The 24898-nt window shown below is 42.7% G+C and overlaps 1 protein-coding gene across 1 annotated transcript in view; it reads right to left on the bottom strand.

The window, feature by feature from the left end:
- Positions 1-2044: 2044 nt before the first annotated feature.
- Positions 2045-24898, bottom strand: part of RBM43 (RNA binding motif protein 43) — a 70801-nt gene continuing 47947 nt past the window's right edge. The window contains exons 2-4 of the mRNA XM_085636405.1: positions 12519-12729; positions 3541-3635; positions 2045-3451 (exon numbers count right to left, since the gene is read on the bottom strand). Of these exons, the coding sequence (XP_085492531.1) occupies positions 2666-3451; positions 3541-3635; positions 12519-12729 (1092 nt within the window). The 3' untranslated portion in view covers positions 2045-2665. The remainder of the gene's footprint in view (positions 3452-3540; positions 3636-12518; positions 12730-24898) is intronic.

The following is a 24898-nucleotide window of genomic DNA, read 5'->3' as shown; positions in this document are numbered from 1 at the left end:
TGATGCTGAGCATCAAATGTCCAGTCTTAGGGTCCTTGACTAGTGTTTTTTGTAATGGATCAGGCCTAAATAGTTCTTCAGCGAGTGTCTGCTCCGTCGGCGCCGAAGGTTTTTTTTGTCTTGGAGTCGGCATCAGTTTGTTGTTTTGAACTGTGCGGCTTCGCAATGGCTGGTTGTTTACTCCGAGATGACTTTCGGCTTCGAGCTGTGTGTGTCGATGGCTTTGTGTTTTTTGGCCGGCTCCGGGGACGGTGTCGGTACCGAGGAGCTGGTGCTTGTTTTCGGCGCCGAGTGCTTCGGTGTGGAGCTCGGTGCCGAGGAGGAGGCCATTTTCTTTTTCGGCGTCGGTGCGGAGGAGTGTTTCTCGGCACCGACGGTAGGCTGGCTCGAGGCCGAGCCGCCGGAAGGCTTGATAGGCTTCTTTACCGGGCCCGAAGGCGCGGTGTGGGAAGCAGTGTCCTTGGTCGTGACTAGGCCCGAGGGCAAAGGCGTGATCAAAGCCTTTTTGGATGCCGTCGAGGGTGTGGGGTGGGGGTGGATGTTGGTACTCACGACCCTCTGTGCCGGAGTGATGTCCTCGACATCTGAATCGTCAACCTCGGAGGCGCTGACGAGGCCCTCTTCGGTGTGCTGTCCTTCTGGAGCGTCAACGCCTTCTCCGAAGATGTCGTCTGGGATCGCTGTCGACGAGTGTGCCATGGTTCTTCTCGCCCTTCGGTCTCGAATGGTTTTCTTGGACCGGAAGGATTTGCATGCCGGACAATCTCGAGCCTCGTGTTCAGGGGAGAGGCAGAGGTTGCATACCTCATGGAGATCGGTGTGGGAAAATTTGGACCCACATCGAGGGCACTTTTTGAATGGGGTCCTTTCCATCACCCAGGACCGGAGTTTGGGTAGGCCCGAGGCCCTTGCCGACGACCGGAATCGAAGACTTGGATCGATGAGAGCCGTGTCGAGTGTGGAGCTCGCGATCGAAAACAATACCGCGAAAGGGGGAAGGATGGCGCGTCGATAGAAGAACTGGAAACTGTTCGGAACCGGAGCGCGAAGATCACATCCGAGCCCGATGGCGGAACAAAACAATCCGAGGATGGAGTCGAAGCCCATGCGCAATACGATCCAAAGGAGGAGTCACATACCTCGTGACTCCCAAAGACTTTCCAAGAAGAAAAACAACTACAAACATCCTGGCCCAACACCAGATGGCGATCTATGCACAGTGTGTAATCTGCAGCTCATATGTCTCGAACCTATAATTTCTGGTTATTTGCTAAATGTCCTTTTCTCTCTGTCCTCTCCCTCTCTGAGCATTGATTATTGTATGAGCCCAAGGCAAATGCACGGTGTTTATTCGTTGAATTTTTCTCTCCCATGAATGTTGGTGACTGCACTGTGTATTTGAGATGGTTCACATGCACTTGAAATTTAGACAAAGATTTAAATTACAACGGAGTCTGTGGTTATTTTATTATATTTTAAAGTATAAGTAAGTTAGTTTATGCTATTCTCACCATCAACTAGTTCAACTAATGGTCCATCGACCAGAGGAAAGAATTTTTTTGATCTGTGAAGGGTTGGTTAGAGATGAAGAGGCATAAAATAACTGATATACTGAGAAAATTACAAACTTGACACCAGCGGTTTACGCACTGTGAGTTTATGGGCCCAGGTGAGTATATGGTAGTGAGTATCTGTTGTTGTTGAACCGCTGGATCAAACACACTATATAATATATGAAGCCCTAATGAAGTTCCTTTGTGATAGGAAGGAAACGCGTTGGCTGATGGCTGATTTTAACGAAATTTCACTTAAAAAGAAGATGATGGACTTAAACTTGCTAAATCGATTTCATTTCTGGTGCACCTTCATTTTTTGAAGCATATCATTTTCTCTGGTTTCCAGTGGCACTGCACAGTGGCAAGTGCCGGAAGAGGATGCACAGGACAATATATTCAATTAAAGGGATTGAGGTGCAGAACCCATGGTCCACCGCTGGTAGATTTGTGGTTAGTGACCTAAATGACCATAGGTGACACAGGTCGAGTTGAAGTGGTTATGAGAAACTTTATGTAACAAGAATAACTGGCCACTTTATAGACCCTGGACAAATAATTGCTCAATCCTGTTTGGTGCAAAATGTTAAGAGTAGGTTGGAGCCCGAGGTATGCATTTCTGCCAGTGGGAAGATCTCAACAAAGGTTTGCAAGCAGTAAGAAATCCTAATCCCTTTCAGAATTGCTGGGCCCGCAAGCATCATCTTATAGTCCCTGGAGTCAATGTCTGCGGTAATACTGGATTCTAATGATCTCTATGCAACAGAAATTTGACTACCAATGGGCACTATTTTACATTACACATGATAATCACCAGACTTCTTTGTGCATCAATTTGATTAGCAGGGAGAATAGGGAATAGCAGGATGGATGCCATGTGCCTTGTAACAGGGCAATATTATTCAATATTATAATCTAGCTCTGAAAAGCGTCTAAGAAACATTATTTCTTAGATATTCAGGTCTACTTAGCATGCTGCTCTTTTGAGAGATTATCTTTAGTTAACTTCTGTTCATATCTTAATACACATAACAGTAAACACATATATCAACTACGCAAAAAGCATTCAGAAATCTAACTCCAACATCATAATATCACTGCTCTAACTATGTTCACCTGCAGGTCCTGTTCAGTGGCATGTCCTGGCCTTTGTATAAACTCCTTTCGGTCAAAGCTTGCATAAAAAGAGAAATATCAGAGGCACGCCCTATTAAGTCAATATACATACCACATGGAATAACAAGAACTTCAGCAAACTGATGTTTTAACTTATTACATTCATCAATGATATGGCTCTCATTTTGTTTGTCATCAAGATAAATTCTCTCTTTACGCAGTAGAGGTTGTAGACTTTGATATAAAATCTGTATGTCCATTTTGGCATATTCAACTTGCCTAGGATTAGTGTCTGCACCAACAGGTTTTAAACGTAGTATGGTAATATCAGCATCTTTTGTCATATCACATACAACACTATACATGTTTAAACATGTATCATAGTCTTTCCTACAAATATCTGTCATGAAAAGGCATACATCCGTATCAAGAAAGAGACTTGAGTTCTCAATATTATTCTCTTCTCTGAATGATAAGGAAGAATCCAAACGAAGTTTCAACTCTTGCGTTGTGCTAGCCGTCGGTATCTCTTCTGAGCTTTCCCCAACTCTTGAAGGCAGATGAGCCCGGCCTTTTTCTGCAACAGATTTTTTGTGCACAAGAAATTCTCTAAGTTGTCTGATAGCTGGGAAGGATCCTTCTACTGTGACTTTTCCACCTAATGTCAATGAACTAAAGTATAGGTCAGGGACATTTTTCTTCAGTTCTTCTACAAGATCTTCTAGAAGCCAGTGTTCACAAAAAAGGGACAAATCAAGGATAGCAGAGGCAAATGTAAAGACCTAAAAATAAAGAAGAGCAAAAGGTCAGTGAACTACAAAAATGTTAATGAAACAGTCATGAACATTGCATATGCGGTGTAAAAACTCACATGTTCACCATAGCGGACCACTTTCAGAGGGATGGATTTAGGAAGACGCCGATCAGTTAGAATATGCCCATCTTTCTGAAGAACTTTTTCAGCCACTGAAATTATACAGTTAAGTCAATGAGATCTTTAATCCATACAAGAAGTGCATTTCTTACAGGTACAAAATGGATTTCCATACGTTCTAGAGATGAAGATCATGTACTTGAATCACAAGGAAAATGACACATTGCGGTACATACATTTTGAACTGGCATAGAGCAGACTGTAACCTTTCAGACTCCATAAATCTTTTGGTAGGAATATTAAATTATTCCTGGGTGGAGGACACATATTGGAATAGAACATTAGCACCAACATCACGGAAGTGGCACCTTCATGTTGAAAATCAGGAACTTTCTATAATGTCAGAAATGAGGACAAAATGCTTACAACAAAATAGGAGTGGTTGAGGAAGAGTAAAATTTGTGAGGCAGAGAAGAAACTTTGGAAGAGCACTGCACTGTAGTAAACCAGACAATAGTTGAAAGTAAATCAAAGTGGGGGGATTTACGATATTACTTGCCAATGAACACCTTGATATTCTTTCCGTGAAGGTAAACTATCCAACAAGGCGTACATTCATAAGGGAGAAAGTCTACTAGCATACACATGCGAAAAAAAATATATATATTCCATGGTACTATAACGGCAGTTTATGCACCGAAAATGAGACTACAAATAAATCATTGCAACAATGTTAGTGTTTATTGCATAGTCTAAGAAACCGACCCGGGCTGTATCAACCAGAGTTGTTTACAGGTGTCCAGGATTTACCCTACTTTTGGGCGCAAAACTGATCACCAAGTGCCTTCTTTAGCACTTGACTCTCAAGGCAGTTGAGACTAGCAGTCCAAAGCTCACTCAGGGAGGTGGTGTGGGAATTTCTGGACTCATCAAGCCACCAATACAAGCCAGTAACAGAATGTCCAATCAGCGTGTGTACAGAAGTACTCTACTGTAAAATCACTCACACACAATACTATGCACAAGACTTCGTAAGTATCATATTAGTATGGGCTTTACCATAACCCTGAAAGGAAACAGTTCATGGTGAGAGTGGTATGTACCATCTTCGTGGGAAACAACTTCCCCAGGTGCTCTTGTGCTTCCGTCTCTGCGATTCCCCTGGGTAATGCAAGAGAGCACAAGAAATCGTAATGGTATGGATGGTTCTCAGTTATCAAGAGGGTCGGGTCTCACACTGTTCCCCCTTAGCTCCCGTACCCCTAACTGTTGTATCCCCTGTATTTCACTGTACCTTCGATGAAGTTCATAATTACAGCACAGACATTGCCATGCTTTGTGGTCGGCGGTACTTGCAAGGAGTGGCTAAGATTGACTGATTCATTGATTAACACATTTATAGAGTGCAATCAGCTACTTTGGGAAGGGAGTGTCCTGGCACTGAAAAGGAAGAGACAGTTATCAACCACAGCACAGGTGATCCCCCAGATGTTATGTACAATTAGTGAAGAAGACGGTCTGCAGGTGTTGTCTAAAAACAGATAGATTTGAACTGGCAAGAATGGGGACTGAGAATTCCAGGCTGTATCATCACTGTGAGGGAGCAGCCACACATTATAGTTATTTTAAATTTCGAGACCTTTACCTGACAGGCAGACTGAGATGTGATAAGACAAGGGGGATACCACCAGGAAAATAGCGAGGCCCTATAAGACATCTGTCCACCATTTTAGGTGGTTCTGTGGAACAAGCACAAAGCTTTGTACTGACATCTTTTGTGGTCCAGCAGCCAATGTAGCTTCTTGAGCTCACTGGAAATTGATGAAGATTTCTGCAGACCCAAAATCAGTCAGCTGCTGCATCCAGAAGCATCTACACTCTGTTTAAAAGAGTTGGCCCATTGCTGCACTGCTGCATTGCACAGGAGGGGGCAGGAGACCCACAGGCGCCAGAGTCCGCTGCGGCAAAGCCGCCGCCCACGTTGCTGCTCTTTGCCTGGAGGCGCGCATATCTGCCGGTCGGGGCTCCCGCTGCGTGGGGCACATGCCTGGGTGAAGAGGGTGTGAGGACCTGGTGAAGACTGGGCCCATCTGTGCCCATCAGCGGCCAACAGAGGCCAGGCTGGGCCACACCTATTGGTTCACACAAAGGACAAAGGTACTTTTTTGTCTTTTTTTCAAATCCCATGCCACTTTGAAGATGGCTGCGTGTAGGCTGTACGAGTTCTTTGCCCTCCCTTGTCTTTTTTAAGAGCACTGCATAACATGATGTCGGGCGGGTCAGCCAGCCGTTTTAAGACAGTAAGGCCCACTGTGTGGTGCAATACACGCTTTCTCCCTGTGACACCCTATTCTGTACCGTAAGTGCACAAGGTTTGAAACAATGGGCAAAAAGAAAATGACCGCTGGGGCAACAGGGGGGGATATGGTAACCACCATAGACTCTTTTCTAATCAGGGCAGCTAATGTCCTCTCTAAAGAGATAGCCCAGACCGAGAGGAGGTGTGCTGTGTGTTCATGTTTTCTTTGCTAGTACCCCTTTACTATATGTTGTTCATAGAACCTTCTTTTGTACCTGTGCTCATATTCCATGTATTACCTTCCATGTATTACCTGCATCAGAATGTTAGGGCAATGGCATAGAACACGCCAGTGTCAGTTGGATCGATCATCCTGAGCCCTCAATACACTTGTACTTGTTCCTCTGGCTAATTCAATAAAGCTACAGAAATCATTGAAGACTACTGGCTTATGCTTTCCAGCGATCGTCTTCTACAACAGCAAGCCACCCATGAACCCACTTCAGGAGGCTTTTCCTGGAAACTGAGAAAATTACTCAGAATTCTATACCGTTGGATAATCATGAGGCAGCAGGGGAAGTATCGTTTTTTTTACCACAGCAATATTATCTACTATGATCATGAATGACAAGACTGGGGAGGTAACAGCAGAAGATGACATTGTCCCAGCTGAACCCCGAGTCAAAAGGAAGAAGGCCAGGGGAAAAAGAGCAACCCAGACCTTATCACAGAATAAGGCTTCCCAGTCAGCCAATATTGACTTGGAGCAATTTTCAGACAATCTATATCATAAGTTGGAATTCTTGTTTAAAGCGCTGGTTGCTCCAATTTTGTTAAGGCTTGAAGGTATAGAGGCCAAGCTCAGGTCTTTTTCCTTGCTTGCCCTTGGGGTTCAAACCCACGGTACGAAGCCTGTGGCTGGAGGAACCAGTTGTGCGGCTGGGCTCAAACCCACGGGATTGCTGAGTAAAGGGAGGCCATCACATGAGCCCAGTCATTCAAACAAGGAGAGTCAAATCAGTATGTCATCCACTCGGGGGGGGGCAAGGGACAGGGACTGGCACAATCTTCAAACGGGAGCATAACTCACACATCCAACATGAATAGACCCTTAACGGCCAGAGTGGGAATTCTGACTTCCTTAGAGCTACCCCTAGAATCTGAATCTCTAGTGGCCATCTTATTGGGAGTTCCACCAATTACGTATGGATCGAAAGAATCCACGTTGGATCCTATGCACAAGGTCACTCATTAGTGCAACAGTAATATAGTAAATGGGCAATATTTGTCCCTCCATGTTATAATGGTCAGAAGAGTGGGTTGGGATGGCCATAGGGTGAGGAAAAATGCTGAGGGGGACTGTGTCGTAGTTAAAGTAAGACACCCTGTACATGCCAAAGCGCTGGTTGAGAGTCACCTCATGCAAGCCTCTAAAACAACTATCAAGGCTGTTCCCCTTCAAAACACTTTTATCCCACTAACTCTTTTCTTCTTGATTGCCCTAGATAGTCCGTTTTCAGGAATAGGACATTTTACAACGCAAACATTTACAACGCATGCCTTTACAATGCGTTTTTTACATCGTAACATCCATTACAACGCATGATTTTAAAACGCATGCAATCACAACGCATTTTTGGAAAATACATTTACAATACATTCCATTACAACACATACCATTACAATGCATACCATTACAACGCATAATAATTTTAGGGCAACAGTAGGGTAAGTGTTGGATAGTGTAGGGTACTTACCTTATAATGCGTTGTAATGGCATGCGTTGTAGTGACATGCGTTGTAATGGCTGCGTTGTAATGGCATGCGATGTAAAGGCAGGTGCGTTGTAATGACTGCATTGTTAATGTAGTGAGTTGTAATGGTTGTTTCCCGTTTTCAGGCCAGCGAGCACCACCCAGGGCAATAGTGGTTGGATCGCACTTCCACTAGCCAACAGATTCGAAACCTTACTAGGTCTAGATGGGCTAGATGTCAACGATTGACTACTGCCTGCCCGGGCAGAGTTGTTGGGCCCAAGTGGTAATGCATTTATTTTATCCCTCAAGCCAGACTCTATTACTCCTGTTCCCTCTCGTATGAAGATTATGTCCTGGAATATAGCGGGACTGAGCTCCAAAAGAGATGATGTATCATGGTGGAGGTCCCTTGCATGTTGCCACATAATTGCTTTACAGAAAACATGGGATATTAAGGAGACTTTTTTCAAATGTGCATCCCCATCTCCAGTGGGCAGACCTAAGGGTGGTCTTCTTCTTCTGGTCTCACTCAAATTAACTTGTACTACCAGAGTTGCAGACTGTCACTCACCCCACTTGTTAGCAGTAGAGCTGTTGTTTATTAACCATCCCCGCTGTTGGTAGTACATTTTTACAATTCCTTTTGTAGAAATGTTGATATTGAACATATTGCAGTACTAGAGGGGTGCTTGAGCAATATGGAGAGAGGAAACTTTCTTACTATGAGGCAATCTTAAGTGATTTTTACACACATCAATGTCAGCTTGATTGTTCTCTGTAAAGGGTTTTACTCTTACTTGTTTGTATAAATAGTCTTAAATATTTTATTCGTGTTAATCGGATCTGCTATATATTTATGGTCTCTTTTTAAGTCTTTGTATTCATGAGTGTCTTTGGTACAACTGTTTTCATCTATGTGCTTTTATGGCATTTACAGGCCGAATAAAGAAACTTTGACTGACTGATATTTTGGTAGTCCTACAAGTAGAAAGCTGCAATAGTCAAACCTAGATAAAATAAATGCTTGAATTAGGTCTTTTCTAGCTGACGAGGGGAGGAAGAGAAGGATTTTTTTTATCCTGCTTAGAAAAATTAGGGGACAATATACTGCCCCTATGCAGAAGAAGCAGCGATCTTTCCACAGCCAAATTGAATGCAGAAGCAGCATTGCTGTGCAGAGCAAGGTTGAGAGACAATTTAATCACCAATCGGAGAAGTGATGTGGAGATCACAATGCTTGCAAAAAATATCAGGCTCTTGTAAGATCTTCCTCAGGCCCACACACAAATACACCACCCAAAAAGCTAAGTGCCCACCCCAGATCAGTTCTTGTTTGTTGCTGCCAACCTCTGCATCACAGTAAGATGGCTTCTTGGTGATGTTTACCCTGGACAGCTATCAAACTAGTAGAAGGGCATCACAACCTTAGGTGCATTCTTATCGCATCTCAGGACCCAAGATGTTGTGGATGATGCACAGACATAAGTTTCCGGAAAACATCCAACCATGGGGGTCTACAGTTCAGTTGCATGGTCATGGCTGTTCAGGGACTTCTGGATCGCTGAGTGCCACAAATCTCGCCCTGCCACATTGTTCTTTGACTTGTTCCACCTCAGCTTCATCATGGGTTCACTTTCTTTGAGTAGCTTCTCCCTTGTTCAAGCATGCCTCTTGTGTCCCTTCCAAGCAGTTGGTCAGCTATCTTTCAGAAAACAGACATATCTTGGCAGATGAAAGTAGATTTGCCTCCAGGTTTCTGATCCTGAAGGGAGCGGACAGTGGTTGCCCAACCCAGGAGCCAAAAGAGTTTCTTGATCCCACTCATGTAACGTGCCTAGTGGTAGAAAAGAAGTCTAGACAAACTTACTGGAACTTCCTGCCTCATTTATATACTGATGATGCATGCAGACTTTGCATATTCCAGTTATTCAGTTCAGTTAACAGATTTGGGCAATTTAGCAATTATGTTATTCCCCTACATCCTGGTCCATCCATGGTCCTTGTACAGATTCTGAGCAGGAAAGTGAGGTGGTGCTGTGAATCTCCCATCAGGAGAAACTGAAACAAGGGCAGAAGAGATATGAAGACTGACCCACTTAGTTACCTGTGAACCTGTGAGTGTTAGCTCTTCTAGAGAACCAAGGGCCAGTAAATGGCGGGGTGTTTCAATTAAATAGGTTCAAGGGAACCCATGGTCTCCACTCCTAAATACTCTCTAGTCTAACCAACACCAATGATTCTTGGAATGTCTAAAAGATTCCTCCAATTCACGCTGACGGTCAGGGCTCTCCCTCTGACCCTCCATATTAAGTACCACTTGGATTCTGTCAATACAAAATGGAAACCAGCTTGGCCATGGCTACATATACCACACACAGAGCATGCATTTCTTCCACCCACATAACACTGCTGTTCCGTGCCTGGGAGAGTGTAGGCAGTGAATACAAGTTGAATTCCCTGCCCGTAGCAACACTTATTTGCTACCGCCTAGTAATCGCAGAAAAATAAGCAGCTCCTGCCTGGGCGGATGCAGAGAAATAGAGCCGTCTCCCACTGGTACCCACAATGGGCGCTGGCTGGGGAGCGTGCAAAGCCCGATGGTACCTTAGGGCTCCCACTCTCTGCAGTCCCCAACGATTTCCATGTTGTGGGTTCCCCAGGTGGGGACCGTGGCGGCATCCACGCAAAAATAATGTCCGACTTCCACTGGCACCCACTGTGGTTTGGGAGCCAGAAGATGCGGCGGAGATCTTGGGGCTCCTCCCATAGTTCCAAAGTTATTATAATCTCTAGGTGTCTCAGGTAGGACCGGGACACCCGCCAAAAAAAATTGTAACAATTAATACAAAGAATAATAAATGACCAGCAGGAGCCGCTCATTTCACATTCACTGCTCCAGGTGTGGAGTGCTCGATAATACCCTGATAGGGGGTTTATTTAAAACAAAAGATATTTTTGTATGATGTCGATGCACCTAGAAAGAGCTGCGGCACCACAAACCTTTGTGGGAAATGTAAGAAGCACTGTAAACCCCTAACAACATGAAAATAAATTGCATTAAGTCAACAGGGTCACTGAGGGTCCCCCGACCCCATCCCCCATGGCTGAATTAGTTTTTGTTGGACAGGGGGGCGTGCCCCCCTCCTTTACTCATGACAGCAGTGTCCCAGTACCCTATCCTCCAAAACACTACAGTACCCTGCCCGCAACAGCACAGGCACAAAGAACTACAATTCCCTGCCAGCAAAGAAAGGCTGCTCTAAGCAGGCGGGAACAAACAAATGTTGCCAGCTTTGGCTGCACACAGAACTGGTGCGGCTAGGGGTCACCAGGGGCCTTTGGGTTACCCTTGCAGCCTAAGGCCTGTAGCTGCTGTGGGTATCCCTGGTAGAAGTGGGACTCCAGCAGCATTTGTCACCACAGGCCCGGAGTAATGGAGTCCCTGAGACCATTCTATGGCTCGGGGAGTAGGGCCACACGTTCCTCCACCCCATAAATAACTATACCGGCCCGCAGGATGGGGTGCCTGGAGCCTAAGAATGACTCCGGAGCGGGCCAAAAGCCCCCCTCCCTTCCAGAAAAATTGTTGTGTCAATCTCCCGGGCCCGGGCCCACCAGAGGGGCCTATTTTTAAAAAGTGCGGGAGCCTGTTCTTTTTGTTACTTTGTTTAAACAGGACTGCAGATCGTGCGCTGTCCCCGATACCGCTAAAAAAATATATTTGCTTTTTAGAACCGGGGAAGGGCCCACCAGGCCTAGAGGCCTACATTTAAAAAAAAAACATTTTACAGGACGGGGACCTTTTTGATAATGTGGTGGCAGTCAATCAGATCATATCCATCGATCGGTGGGTTCCACAGATCTTCCACGGCATCATAAATACACACAATTTGAGCGTTAATTTCTCAAAACCTACTGAATGGATTTACACCACATCACAAAAAGCATGTTTTCCATTCCAAGATCTGGCTTCCCGCCCAAATTTGGTGTAATTCCATTCAGTCGTTTTGGCTGTAGCTGTGTCTAATTTTCCTACGAATATATTGCATGGGGAAAACACATTTTGCCCCCCCCTTTTCACAGCCCCTGCTTGTTGGATTACCCTGAAATCTTCTAGTAAGAAGCTGAGGTAGATGAGAATTGTTTGGAAAGTTTTGTGAAAATTCATCAAACGAAGACAAAGTTATTAGAAAACCAAAAAGTTAATTTTATATGGAAACGTGGTCCTAACTATAACTACCAAGTGGCGACTGCCACTAGGTAATATAGATTTAATTTTATTTAACTTTAGTTCCTATGAGGTGTTATTTAATTCCCTTCGTTCATTAATTCCTGTAGGAGTGTTTGGGCCATTTGTGATGCTTACTTTCTTCAAAGCCGGTCTGGAGTACATTTACACCTGTTTTGATGCCTTTAAGGACTGTAGTAACTTTAGATTGATAGTTTTTGAATAGTAACCCTCTTACTCTTTCATAGGTTTGTGTTTGCATTAGAATATTCCTCCCTAAATCCCTCACATTTAGTAATAGATATTCACCATTTTTACACAATGCCCAAGTACATTCCACATTTGTTACTATAGCGTACACCTATGTGTGCAGAAATGTCTGCACAGAAAAGAGAGGAAGGGGGCGAAGGCAAAACGTTTGTGAAATGCATTTTGTAGTACGTGATTAGAACTACTGTAGTTCTACTTTATGTGCTACGAAATGCAGTTTGTTAATTGGGACTATTTAGTTTACAGAAGCTTTCGAACTACTGGTTATCTGCTGATATGTTAATAATATATCTATATTATATAGCACACCTACAGGCAAATCAATAAACGTTTTTCCAGTAACAACAAACAGCCGCAATACATTTTAGAAAACAATACGTTTTTTCTTAACAATTGTAATGATTGCAATATAAACAAATACCTTTAACATCTTCAAATGTTACAAATGCAACTCCTTCTGCTGTTGTTGGGTAGGTAACCTTTTCCACATCTCCACCAGCATTTCTCGCCTTTTGAAAATGGATCGTCAGTAGGTCTTGAATGACTTCATCTTCAAGTACTCCACTCGGGATTCCATGAACACTTACGGTTCGTGTTGCCGCTACAACATTTTTTGCACTAGATCCAGCAGCCTAGGGGGAAAGACATAATATTAAATATAAATGGCTGACAAGAACCAACAACTGGTATTTACACACAGCAGCCTTATCAAAACGGAAACTGCAAACTGAATTCAAGTTTGTGACAGGCCTGAGCCAGCAGGGCGTGTATGTGCCTCTCAGTCTGCCTCGCCTAGGGTATTTCCTGTTACAACCGGATGGGGCACAAATGTGCTGGATAGATATTGATTGTGTAAAAAATGGTTGCAGTATACCGGTTGGTACAGAAGATTAGAAAAAATATTACAAGTATATAATCATGCTTGTTTGGGCTATTTTAATTCACTATATTTGGCAAGACTTGTGAGTAAATCAGGAGGTGACCAATCTCTGTTCATGATAGATTAGTGTCGGAGAGTGAAAAAGGCAATCTTTGATGTTGCATACAAAGACACAGGATGACTCTTTGGAACATCTGAGTCCCTGGAATGACAATCAGCTAGAAGCCACAGTCCAGAGGGCCAAAGTTTCACATGTGGAGTAAGGAGAGTAAGTCCTAGGATTTCAGGTTCTGAGACTATCAGCTATGTCCTTCATCGCTGTATGGAAGAGAGATTAGAAAGTCCACAGATTTTCCCAAGCTTCAAACAAGTAACATTATCACATCCCCAACCTGCTGAAGAGAGGCGCACATGCAGGCATATAGATTATCACCAGCGCTATGCTATCATTCATGCCAATTATGGATTCATGGAATTCAACATGTTCTTGAGATGAAGGAACACCTCACCCTCTTCTTCTGACAATGAGATATGTAAAGTGTATTTTGGACTTCTTGGTTTCTCCTGCATTTCTAACAGTTAATAGATCTGGAACTTAAAAAATTAACTTGTTAGTATTCTTAACGAACTAAAACATTTGATTTTTCTCCAGCAAACTTTACCTTCAGACACCTGTGATCCATTCACTTTGTTTTGGAACAAATAGAGCAATATTACTTGCTCTTTAAGCTATAGCCCAACCAGAAAAACTCAAAACATATGAAAAGAACTCATTCTTCTTGTACGTAGGCTAAAAAATGTAAATCGCACCAAACAGTCTCTGCAGGCGCATAAACTTTAAGATATAAGCAGCATAAACATTTTGCTATCTTATCACGCCAGCTTAAATCAAAATGAAGCACTTATCAAATTGGAAACCTTGATGACTTAAACCCAAGAAAATATAATTTCTATGTCCAAAATGGATAGAAAACAACTACACACCTGAAGAGTGAACACTACTTTTATACCGTTTATGTGAACAGCTCGGCTAATAATGTCATTTAGGCAACATATGCTATCTAAGTAGATTGAATTTAGGTATAAAGACTCTTCCCTTTCAAATAAAGAAGTGTCTAGGAAAGTTCTAGAAGGACTTTATGGAACTCTCAATTCATAATGCTTTAGAATGTTTGAGTGTTACTTTGTGTGATAGCATCAAATTTCTACAAAGTTATTTTAACTGAACACATATGCAGGAGCCAAATGTTTTCCCCAGTATAAAGGTGGGATCAATCCACACTTTACAATTTGCGATATCACGCAATCCAGAACGTTACACAAAAACCCCAAAGGGCTATTAGCTGCTACTTATATATCTATGGGGCATATTATCAAGGTAGGTGTTAAAATTATCGCCGCTTTAGCGGCAGGAAACTGCCGCTAAAAGCGGCGATAATGGGCTTGATAATATGCTGCTGAGAATTCCAAAAGAAGCCCATGTTCTGGTGTGAACATGGGCTTCTATTGGAATTCTCTGCGGCATATTATCAGGCCCATTATTGCCGCTAAAGCGGCGAAAATTTTAATGCCGTCCTTGATAATATGCCCCCATGTTTCTTGCTGTGAGAGCTCGCAAAGAAGGACTATCGAATGATGATAAATGTCAGCTGTGAGTGCATACACTCACCTGAATGAAGAAGAAATTCTGTGAGGGAGATTTATCTCTCTACTTGACTCAAGCAGCCCTCCGCATTCCTCTGAACTTACCTCTTTTAACTCTTCTTACTGAGACACCCATCCTGTCTCGTTGCGTCTACTGATCTCATCTTCCACTATGTTAAGTCAGTCCTACCCTCATTCATGCTTTTGCTTCTTTAATATCAAGCAGCCTCCTCTTGTCACCACCTATAGTCTCCAACGGGTTCAGTCTTTCACCAAGTAATAAAGCTGTGTATGCAAGTAATATTATATATATATATATATGTGTGTGTGTGTGTGTGTCACCACTCCTGCTCCATCTTTCTAAACAGGCAAAGACACGACTGGGATTGGTTATTCAAGTTATATTACAGCAGGTTCAAACGCGTTTCGGTAGTTTGTACCACCTTGCTCACATAACAGACGCCATTTAGAGCTGTTATATATACTGTCATGGAAACCATGTGTATCGGCATGAACACAATAGAAACACTCTGGTTGGTTTTTTCACATTTCATTATGACAAAATGTTCAATGCTTAATACTTGCATATGTTTATCAGCTTAAATTGCATTGAGAATTTCATTTGGTTCATTGCATTTTCCCTCCTTTTACTTGACTTCTTAATCTCAACTGTCATAAAAATAAAATAGTTAATCCTTTGTTCAATTCTAAAATGTGCATAAACAACATTTATGCAATCTCAGCATCTACATACAATCACAATGATTTTCAACATTATTGCCTCCTTAACATGATGTGTTCTCTATTCCATACAGTATCAATTCCTGTTGTTACCACTTTCCGCGTACAAAATGATATGAGCTGGGGTGCCCTAATTCTCGTAACTTTGTACTGAGAAGAATAGAGAGGTTCCTTTGTGAGAAAAGTATTGTTCCTTAGTGGGTATTTTCACATTTCTTTTAATAATCTCCAAATGTTATTAATTTCCAGACAGATACCATATCCCCAGTGGGCTTAGACTCCCAGATTCGGTATCTGCTTCTCCTATCCTCCCCCACTGCACCCCATATATTGTTGCCTTAACCGAACAACAGAAGAGAACCACCTTCATTATTATGCACACTTTTAAATAAAGATTCAATATAAACCAAAATAATTTTCTGCAGAGTGTTCTCACATAACATGGTTTCAATTTTCATATTCAAACAATCTACTCTTGGCTGCTGTCAAAGAATGAGAAGTATCAGTAATGGTTAATCATAAATGAACATACAATTATTCTGTCAAATTCAGACCATTAGGTATTCTGCTGTTCAAGATGATTATATAGCGCTATTCTAATCGCCTTAATTGAAGTTCCCTGTTGCCCCCTCTAGCATTTTTGGGGAACGCATCTATAACATAGACGAAATTGGTTGCATTACCCACATGTGTCTCATGGATGTGGCGGGCAACTGGGTAGCTCTTATCTTCCCTGGTAATGGCCCTTAGGTGTTGCAGTATCCCGACATGAACCGTGTGTATTGTGCTTCCTACGTATGTTTTGGGATATATATATGTTTATCCATCCATCCAAGTAGTGTGTGGAAGGAGGCAGAGAGAAAGCCTTCACCATAGGTTTCTGAATATGATACAAACTATTACGAAGCCATGCAGGTGTGTCGACCTCGCTCTGGAGTTGTCTTTCTCAATAGATGAGAATGTAAGTTTTTATGATCAAATGAGAATGACACCACCTATCCACAGCATCAGTTATTCTGTGCGTCTTTTTCTACGCATTTGGAGATTCGCTCAGGAAAAAAGCCTCAAATCTGGCTAAAACTTAAACCTGGCTGTTAATCGAGTAAATAAGATTTTAAAAGTGCACAATCCTTGCAAATTCAGTCAACCACTTGTCTGTGGTTGATTCAGTGTGTTGTCTACAATGAGGTAGAATGCAGATCTGAGTCATAGCTAATGATGTCACCCTCGCACGGTGGACCCCTGTTAATACGACTGTCACTTCCTGGTTGATTTTCGTGCACCCGTTATCTTGACCGGGTTGGCTCTCCGATTTCGGATACGGGACTTCTTCCACGTATTCCGTCCTTGATCCATTACTATGTCGATCCTTGGAGCCCTTACTCACAGGTCGCAAGATACCCTTGTTTCTATCCTGCATGCGATTTCCTTACACTATACACCGACCTACTCGGGCACCATGTATTACATGTTATTCCTCCTGTGTGTTCACAGCGCACTACGTCTTCACTGCGGGGCCGTGTGCGTTGAATCGGTTGTTCTAGGGATTAAGATCGCCTACTACCTTAAGTCATTACACCGATCGACGGTGGGCACTTTCACCCACTCGATCTTCTGCGGGCACTTTCACCTTAGCATTCTACTTATGAATATGTTCTCACTGGTAGCCACCGCCATTTTACAATCTGCATGTTGACATAGTACGTTCCACATCCACGTTCCCATACGTGCGCAGTTTCACTCTATCTAGAGCATGTCATTACCATAGGAAGTATCACCTTTTGCAATTTTGCATTTGTTCTACTTTCCCCTTTCTCTCACTACCTCATTTTAGTGGGACCGTTCCATTGGTCCGGTCGCTACTCCTTCATCTATGAAGCCTCTACCCCTCCATTCTGAGGTAAGCACTTATGTATCACCTTAGGTGGTGATATGCATACTCATATGGTCTCATTTGATTTATATGTTTGTATTTTTATTCCAATAAGAGTTCCCTGGTCTGGTTTTCTTTGTATTAGTTCTTTATTTTAACCTATCTCTCTGTACATACTAACTGTCCATTGAGATTAGGGACCACTTTGGCCCTGTTAGGGGCCGTCCTGACCCCTATATTGTATTTTACTCGTGGATATTGATTCCTTTAATGAGCTGTTAATGGTACGTTTGGTGTTTGTCCTCTTTTTTTGTCTCCATCTATTTAGGCGGTGTTGATATTCAAAGACCCTGAATTAGGGATACTTTACTAGTTGTGATAGATCTTTTTACCCGTTTATCATATCCAGGGTATTCAATTGTAGTTCTATCCAGGGTCCTGACGAAGTGTCGCTCGACTTAGAGCATAGAAGACACGAAACATGTTGACCTTTGTCAACTAAAGGCTACCCTGATACCTAGAAACTCCATAGTAGCCTCCCTGGTTTTATATAGTCCCGGCCCCACACAAAACCAATTAAAACTACTCAGGGGCCAGGGCCTATTTTAGTCTTTCAAGTCCCCACACCAATCAGAAATCACTGACTTCCACATTTGCACTCACATTCATCACAATACGGCGTTCTCAGATCAGAAGATCTCCGCCAAAGATGCCACCAGGCCCGTCGGACATTGCAGCGCCGGACCGACGAGGAGCGCCAGATGATGAAGCATGACACCCTACCAGGTGTGTGAGGGCAACAAGATCTGAAATTTAGATTTCCCTCCTGTGACCAAATAACAGCAGGCAGTTAGCGACTCTAACTACCCTAGCCTTGAGGAGGAACTGTTCTTTTCTGTTTGTTTATGTCACCCTCCTATTGTCATGGTTAGTCAATCTGTTAATGTCCTAAATGTCGTACCATAAGGCCAGGACCTAGTCAGAACTGTATCAAATATATTGAAATTGGCCAATCTAGTTCATATCGTTCTGCAGTCAGACTGAATGGGAGAGCAGTCCTATAGAATATGGAATAAGGCACATCTCTCTTGGGCACATCTCCAACATCTGGAATGATCAAGAAACCACACCCTTGGCAAACACTGTAGTGACCTAATGGAGCGGGGATTCGAAAAAAGAAACCCGCTCAAATTGAACACCCCTGTAATACGTACTAATGTTAAGTAGATGGAATACTAATGTGCACCAATACATTACATGAGGGTAAAACTCTTCACAAATTGCATGAAATTAATCTTAACAAAACGTAAATAACCGAAGATGTAATAATACGTTGACTAGAATGTGTTGTGAATGTATGGCAATGCAAATTGTACGCAAAATGTAGTAAAGGGCATGTCGTTTGATACTTAAGTAATGCTAATTAATGACACTTTTTACTTACGCTACGCAAGGATAACTGCAAACTTGGGCAAGAGTAAAGGAGGGTGGGAACAGTGAATATTTCATTACCACAATCAGTTCTTTTAGTAAAAGGACGAGTCGCCATGTTCTTAAATTGACCAAACTATGATGAGTGAAACTTGCAGCATGCAAATACCACGTGATGCCGTGGATAAACTTGCTGAGCCAGCTGAAAGAGCGTGACACGGTGAAGGACATGACACTTGATGAGCGGCCAATTTCTGTGCCTCGGTGTGAAAGTCTGAAAATGTGTAAAATGTATAAATTCTGTCCTTAACCGGATACATTTTCCTCATGAGAGAGTAGGGATGTATACTGACTAGGTGGGAAAGAAGATGAACAATGGCGTAGTCAAAGAAAGAATGATCTAATGTAGCATGACCATCCGCCCCTTGTTTTTAACCTATCCCATAGCTAGAATAAGTGATATTAGCAACTTTGGTGGGATGGACATGTACGAATAGGGTATAAAGAATAGGTGATTAGGGGAAGGGTACTCTTGTGTGGGCGAAGAGGGAGCGAGCTTGCGGAGGCAGCGCAAGATATCTTTAGAGAGACGGAGATAGTGAGGGTGCGCTGCTGATTGTCAGGTTGCAGAGAAGCCTAGTTGATCCAGTCCTATCCTGTCCTGGTCTTTGATCCCTGACACTGTTTGGGGTTCCCCTGCCGCTACCTAGGCCTGGGTGGTGGTTTTCATCTTTCTTATTCCTTGGGTAGGTATCTTTAATAACTCGAGATTTTATTCTTGTGCTTTTGTCTCTTCATCTATCTTTCTGAAATGAGGAATTGATTGATGCATTATCTGATGTCTCTTCATCTATCCCCTCTATGCGACAAATGTATTTTGAGATTGATTATGTGCTAGCTGATTATTGGATTGTATTCTCTCTCAGGAGGTGGTTTTCCGAATTAATGCATTAAGTTAGATAAAATCTAAAAACTTAGAAGGAAGAGTCTGTGGTTATTTGCGTCTGTCAATGATTTGTAATGACTATTTACCTTCAATTATTCAACTAATTGGTCCATCGACCAAGTGGATGAAGAATTGATCCTAGGAGTTTATTTGTGAATCTGTGAATTGTTTAACTATTGAATTAGGGATATATGGTCTGGTGAGGAAATCGCAAACTTGACACTGGCGCAACAGGGACATTGGGTGTATGTGTATGGGCCGCAGTAAAATGAGATAAATGAAAGTTCGCCCCTGTCCAAATTACTGGGACTGCGCTGGATCAGACCTTTACCAATTAGTTAAGATTTTAAAGTATAATAAATTTACCATAGTTTCTCGGAAAAATGTATCATGTGGCACTAGGAGCTGTAACCAGTCTTGAGGATAGGAGGCCCTTTGGTGGTGGAGCTGCCACTAAAGCTTTCATGCATTTCAGTGAGTTTAGAGAATTATTCAGTCACAAGGACATTATGTAGCCCAAACAGTATGGCTCGGGAGAATGACGTCTAGGGGATTCCTGTAAGATGATCAGTGTGGGTCCCATGCAATGAGTCAAGCAGTTTATTAATTGGTTATATTTCTAAATACATTGATAGCTCAAACAAAAATCAGCCTTAAGTGTTGGAAAGGGACATAGCCTCCCCTCAGAAAAAGATGATCTATCCATTACATCCCCACATTTGACCATGAGGTCCAGTGAACTGGAGCGCCACCTATTCAGAGTGCTGTGATGTGCCAAAGCCTGGATGCAATTTAAGATTTAAGTGACGAGATTGCCAGGTCAGAAGCACATTGTCCATAATCAGCAGTACAAGGAAGAGGGGGAATGTCTACAAATAGACTGGTATACTACCAGCCGTACACTGGAGTAGTTCACATTCGATATCCCTATAGGGAGGACAATGAACTTGTTCATATGAAAAGTAAATTATTTGGATAGATGTGGAGTCTGATAATATGAGGTCATATGGGGAGGTCTGAGGCCTCTAGCTAAGTTGTGCTTAACCTGGGGTCTATGGACGCCTGGTCAACCAACCATAACACCAATTAAGGGGGCCCTCCACTGCTTTTATTTGAAGTATTAGAAGATTAATAAATTATATCTACATAAAAAAGAAAAATTGAAAACAGATTTTTTTAACATTCTGTAAATGTTAAGGAATTTGAATTTAGAAGCTAACGATCAAGTTGATAGCTTTAGCTTGATTCATGGGAGCAGTTCATGTACACCAAACAGGAGTATGGACGAATGGTGACCTCAATTAAAGCACAAATATGCACTGACAAAAAGCAAACATTAGGAGCAAAAAAGGCAAAGCAGTGTGCTAAAGCCTATCATATCACTTTGTCATTTTAGAAACAAATCCATATTTTCAAACACTCCAACCTTCCCATTACAATTACATTTTAGAAAAATATTTAACAATTAATGTATTTGTTATTGTAAAATTATTTCTGTAGTTTTGTGTATTGTTTCGAGGTTCAAATCACAGAAATAGGTTAGGTGGCGGTCCACAGTGTCCAGTAGTCTTTCACTGAGGGCCCAAGTCAAAGAGTTAAGAACCACTGTCATAGATGATGTGTGCATCCAGAGGTTAGATTGTTACAGCCTGGGATGTTCACTCTCCCATTTATACGATTCTCTATCAGTATAGATCTAGAACAGCGGTTATCTGCGTATCAGGATAAGGAGCATACCAAAACAATACCCCAGTATGTATCCTGCCACAAATGCAGAGAATAAGATGTGGCCAACGCACAAAATCGTTCTTGGTACGAATTATGGGGCATATTATCAAGCACGGCGATAATGGGCTTGATAATATGCCGCAGAGAATTCCAATAGAAGCCCATGTTGACACCAGAACATGGGCTTCTACTGGAATTCTCCAGGGCATATTATCAAGCCCATTATCGCAGCTTTAGCAGCAGTTTTCTGCCGCTAAAGCGGCGATAATTGTAACGCCGTTTCTTGATCATATGCCCCTATGAGAGGTAATGTATTGTGCTTTCCCATCTTCCGAAATCATCTGTTGATATAAATACCTAAATATTTAGGGGCATATCAGCAAGGGCCGGCGATAATTATCGCTCAGCGCTCTTAGCCTGAGGATAATTATCGCCGGCCAACTCTGAATTTTATCGCGGAGATAGCATGCTATCAGCAACGCTTATCTCCAAAGCGATAAAATTCAGAGCGCAAGCTGCCAATTGTGAGATTATCGCTGGAAATACAGCGATAATCCCACAAGGTTTGGCGATAGCTTGCTGATAGGGATAGACATACTTAGCCATGATATCTACCTTACATAGGATATCATGGCTAAGTCAGAAAAATACCAGACGTAAAAAAGCAGCGTTAACCGCGGTTAGCGCTGCTTTTTTTATCGCTAACAGGGTTAACGATATCCTTGATAATAGGAGAAATGTCGCTTAGCGACATTTCTCCTATTATTTTACTCTGGAACGCCCCCTCATTAGAGATGCAAGGGGAAGCGTAGAGTAAAAGGGTGCTAACATGCAAATTTGCATGTTAGCACCCTGTTGCTGATCGGGCGCTAGTTTTATCTCTGCTTTTTTGGCTTTTAAAGCCAAAAAAGCAGAGATAAAGCCCTTGTTGATATGCCCCTTAATACCTTTAGGAAGCCACTGCATCACTTTAGCCGCATAGGTTGGCCTTTGTGAGGACACTTGACACAGGGAGAAATTCGCATTTCCCCTAATTCATTTTATAACACAGTAACTGTGAAAAACATTGAATCAACACTATCAAATCTGGCCGTATTATGAAAAGGATATCATCAGCTTATGAAAAGGCCTTGATGGGATCAGATGATGGGGTTGGAATAGCCTTCACAGATTCTGCCTGTCTATTTATGGCAGAGAGTGGTATACATTAATTAGATTCCATATGCACTCCTACGGCGGACTACAAACCACAAAAACTGCACAATTTACAAAACACAGAAATCTTCCCACTGGCAAATCCATTAAGGGAAACAAAACTCTTTAAATGCGTTTCACCGTAAAACTCTGAAAGTAGTTATATTTCAGATAAACATCTTTTGTTGATGGAGGAAATAAAACAAGCTTGAAAGTCTGAATAGATTTTGGAGTCTTTTGACTCACAAAAATCATTTTCAGTAACAAAAATCAATCAGCCTTTGAGGGACATGCAGGTAAACAACACATATCCTAACTCCTGCACCCCAAATCCTTATAACAGGCCGGTTTGAGCCTGATGACTTAAACTTTGCTAGTTTCACATGCAGGGTCTTAACGGAAAAGTTATGTTAGGTGTTAAAAAAATGTACACAGTTTACTGTCAATTGAACTCAGAAAATGTACTTGCTTTCGTTTTACGGAAGCAGCATCTTCAGAAGCGCAGGTTCAGATCACGCGAGGTGCATTCCTATATATGGGCATTCATATTACATGGAAACAACAGGCCACTTGGGATGTACACATTGCGCCAATCTTGAGGCGCACATGCCCTGATTTTGACTTGTGGGCTTCAGTTCCGGCTGAAACTTATGGTCTAGGGGTCCTTTATAAAATGATGGTCCTTCCCCAATTTCCTTTGCGTGTTGCAAAAACTACCCCTACATATATTACCTACAATTTCAAGACCTACAATCTGTGTTTTAGAAGTCCTTAAAGGCAGACAAACTCCCTAGGATCTCATGTCAAATGTACTGCCCAAGTGTACGGGGGTGGAGTAGGGGCCCCTGATCTTCAACTTTAATACTGGGCAGCACAGATGATACCACGGGGGGGATTGGGGGGCATATCTACAAGGCGGCGATAGAAAATTATCGCCGCTTTTGCGACCGTTTTCGGCCGAAAAGTGGCGATAATTTTATCTCTATATCAGCAAGGTCACGCTATCGCGTGAAACCTTGCCTTAGCGCCTGAATTCCTAACGCCCATCTCCGCATCACTAATGAGATGCAAAGTGGGCGTTCCTCCCCAGGATAACGGGAGAAATGTCGCTAAGCGACATTTCTCCTATTATCAAGCCTCATGCACAGCAGCATAGCGACAAGAAAAGTAGCGATAACCTCTGTTATCGCTGCTTTCCTTACGCCTGCTTTGAAACTGACTTAGCCATGATATCCTATGGAAGGTGGATATCATGACTAAGTATGAGAGCCCTTCCCAGCAAGCTATCGCCAAACTTCGTGGGATTATCGCTAGGTTTCCAGTGATAATCACACGTTTGGCAGTTATATCGCTTTTGAGATAAGCGTTGCTAATAGCACGCTATCTCAGCGATAAAAATCCACGCTAGCCGGCAATAATTATCCTAGCGCTAAGTGCGCTTAGCGATAATTATCGCCGGTTGTTGCTGATATGCCCCAGAATTTTTAGGGATAGACAACTCCTTGTGGAGACTGGAGGTGGCAGCCCTTGAGAAGTTGGTTACGAATATAGCATGTTACAACGCAAGCTATTACATTGCGTTCCTTTACAACGAGGTCGTTACAACAACTGCGTTGTTAGAACCTGATAACTTTACAACGCAAGTCATTAGATCGACTTGCTGTATGGGGCACGCTGGACTAAGGAATAGTATAATTCACTATTCCAACTCCAGCCTGCCCAATAGTAGGGAAGGTGTTGAAATAGTAAATTAAACTATTCCTCAGGTTAGAGCGCCATCTAGAGCAAGTCGATCTAATGACTTGCGATATAAAGGCATCGCGTTGTGGTCGTTGTAATGACTGTGTTGTAATAGGGAACGCGATGTAATGAGCACGTTGTAAAGGCTGTTTCCCGTTGGGGACATCTCACGTAATATATGGGAGGATGCCCCACTACCTCACTCCCGCAGGTTTCAAAAGAGCCTATCTTGTGCTGGCGTGCTGTTCTACCTTATATTAAGTGGCTTTATAAACCAAATGTACAGACCCAGGTCGCCAGCACATGGTTGAAACAGGTGTCTTGCCTAGCAGGCTTTCGCTAGCTGGGTCTATTTGGGATCTTGAAACTAGGAGATCTATGGGATTACTGTCACATTATGGGATTCAACGACTTAGTAGCAGAATACGGTCTCCACAACTCTCAATTCTTTAAATATCTTCAGATCAGCCATGCTCTAGACACATTGCGAAGACCTAGAGGAAGTGCCAGATTATAATGATGGGCCTCTTGGGATGAAAGGGCATATTGCAGCTTTAGAGGTCTCGCCTCCTCAACACCCCGATCCATCCATAAGTTGAGATCTCACTAGAAGACAGGCTTGCC

Source organism: Triturus cristatus, chromosome 2_1, assembly GCF_964204655.1.
Source record: "Triturus cristatus chromosome 2_1, aTriCri1.1, whole genome shotgun sequence".
NCBI classification, from domain to species: Eukaryota; Metazoa; Chordata; class Amphibia; order Caudata; family Salamandridae; genus Triturus; species Triturus cristatus.
The sequence above is the reverse complement of the archived record's forward strand: the minus strand, read 5'-3'. Positions and strand labels throughout refer to the sequence as shown.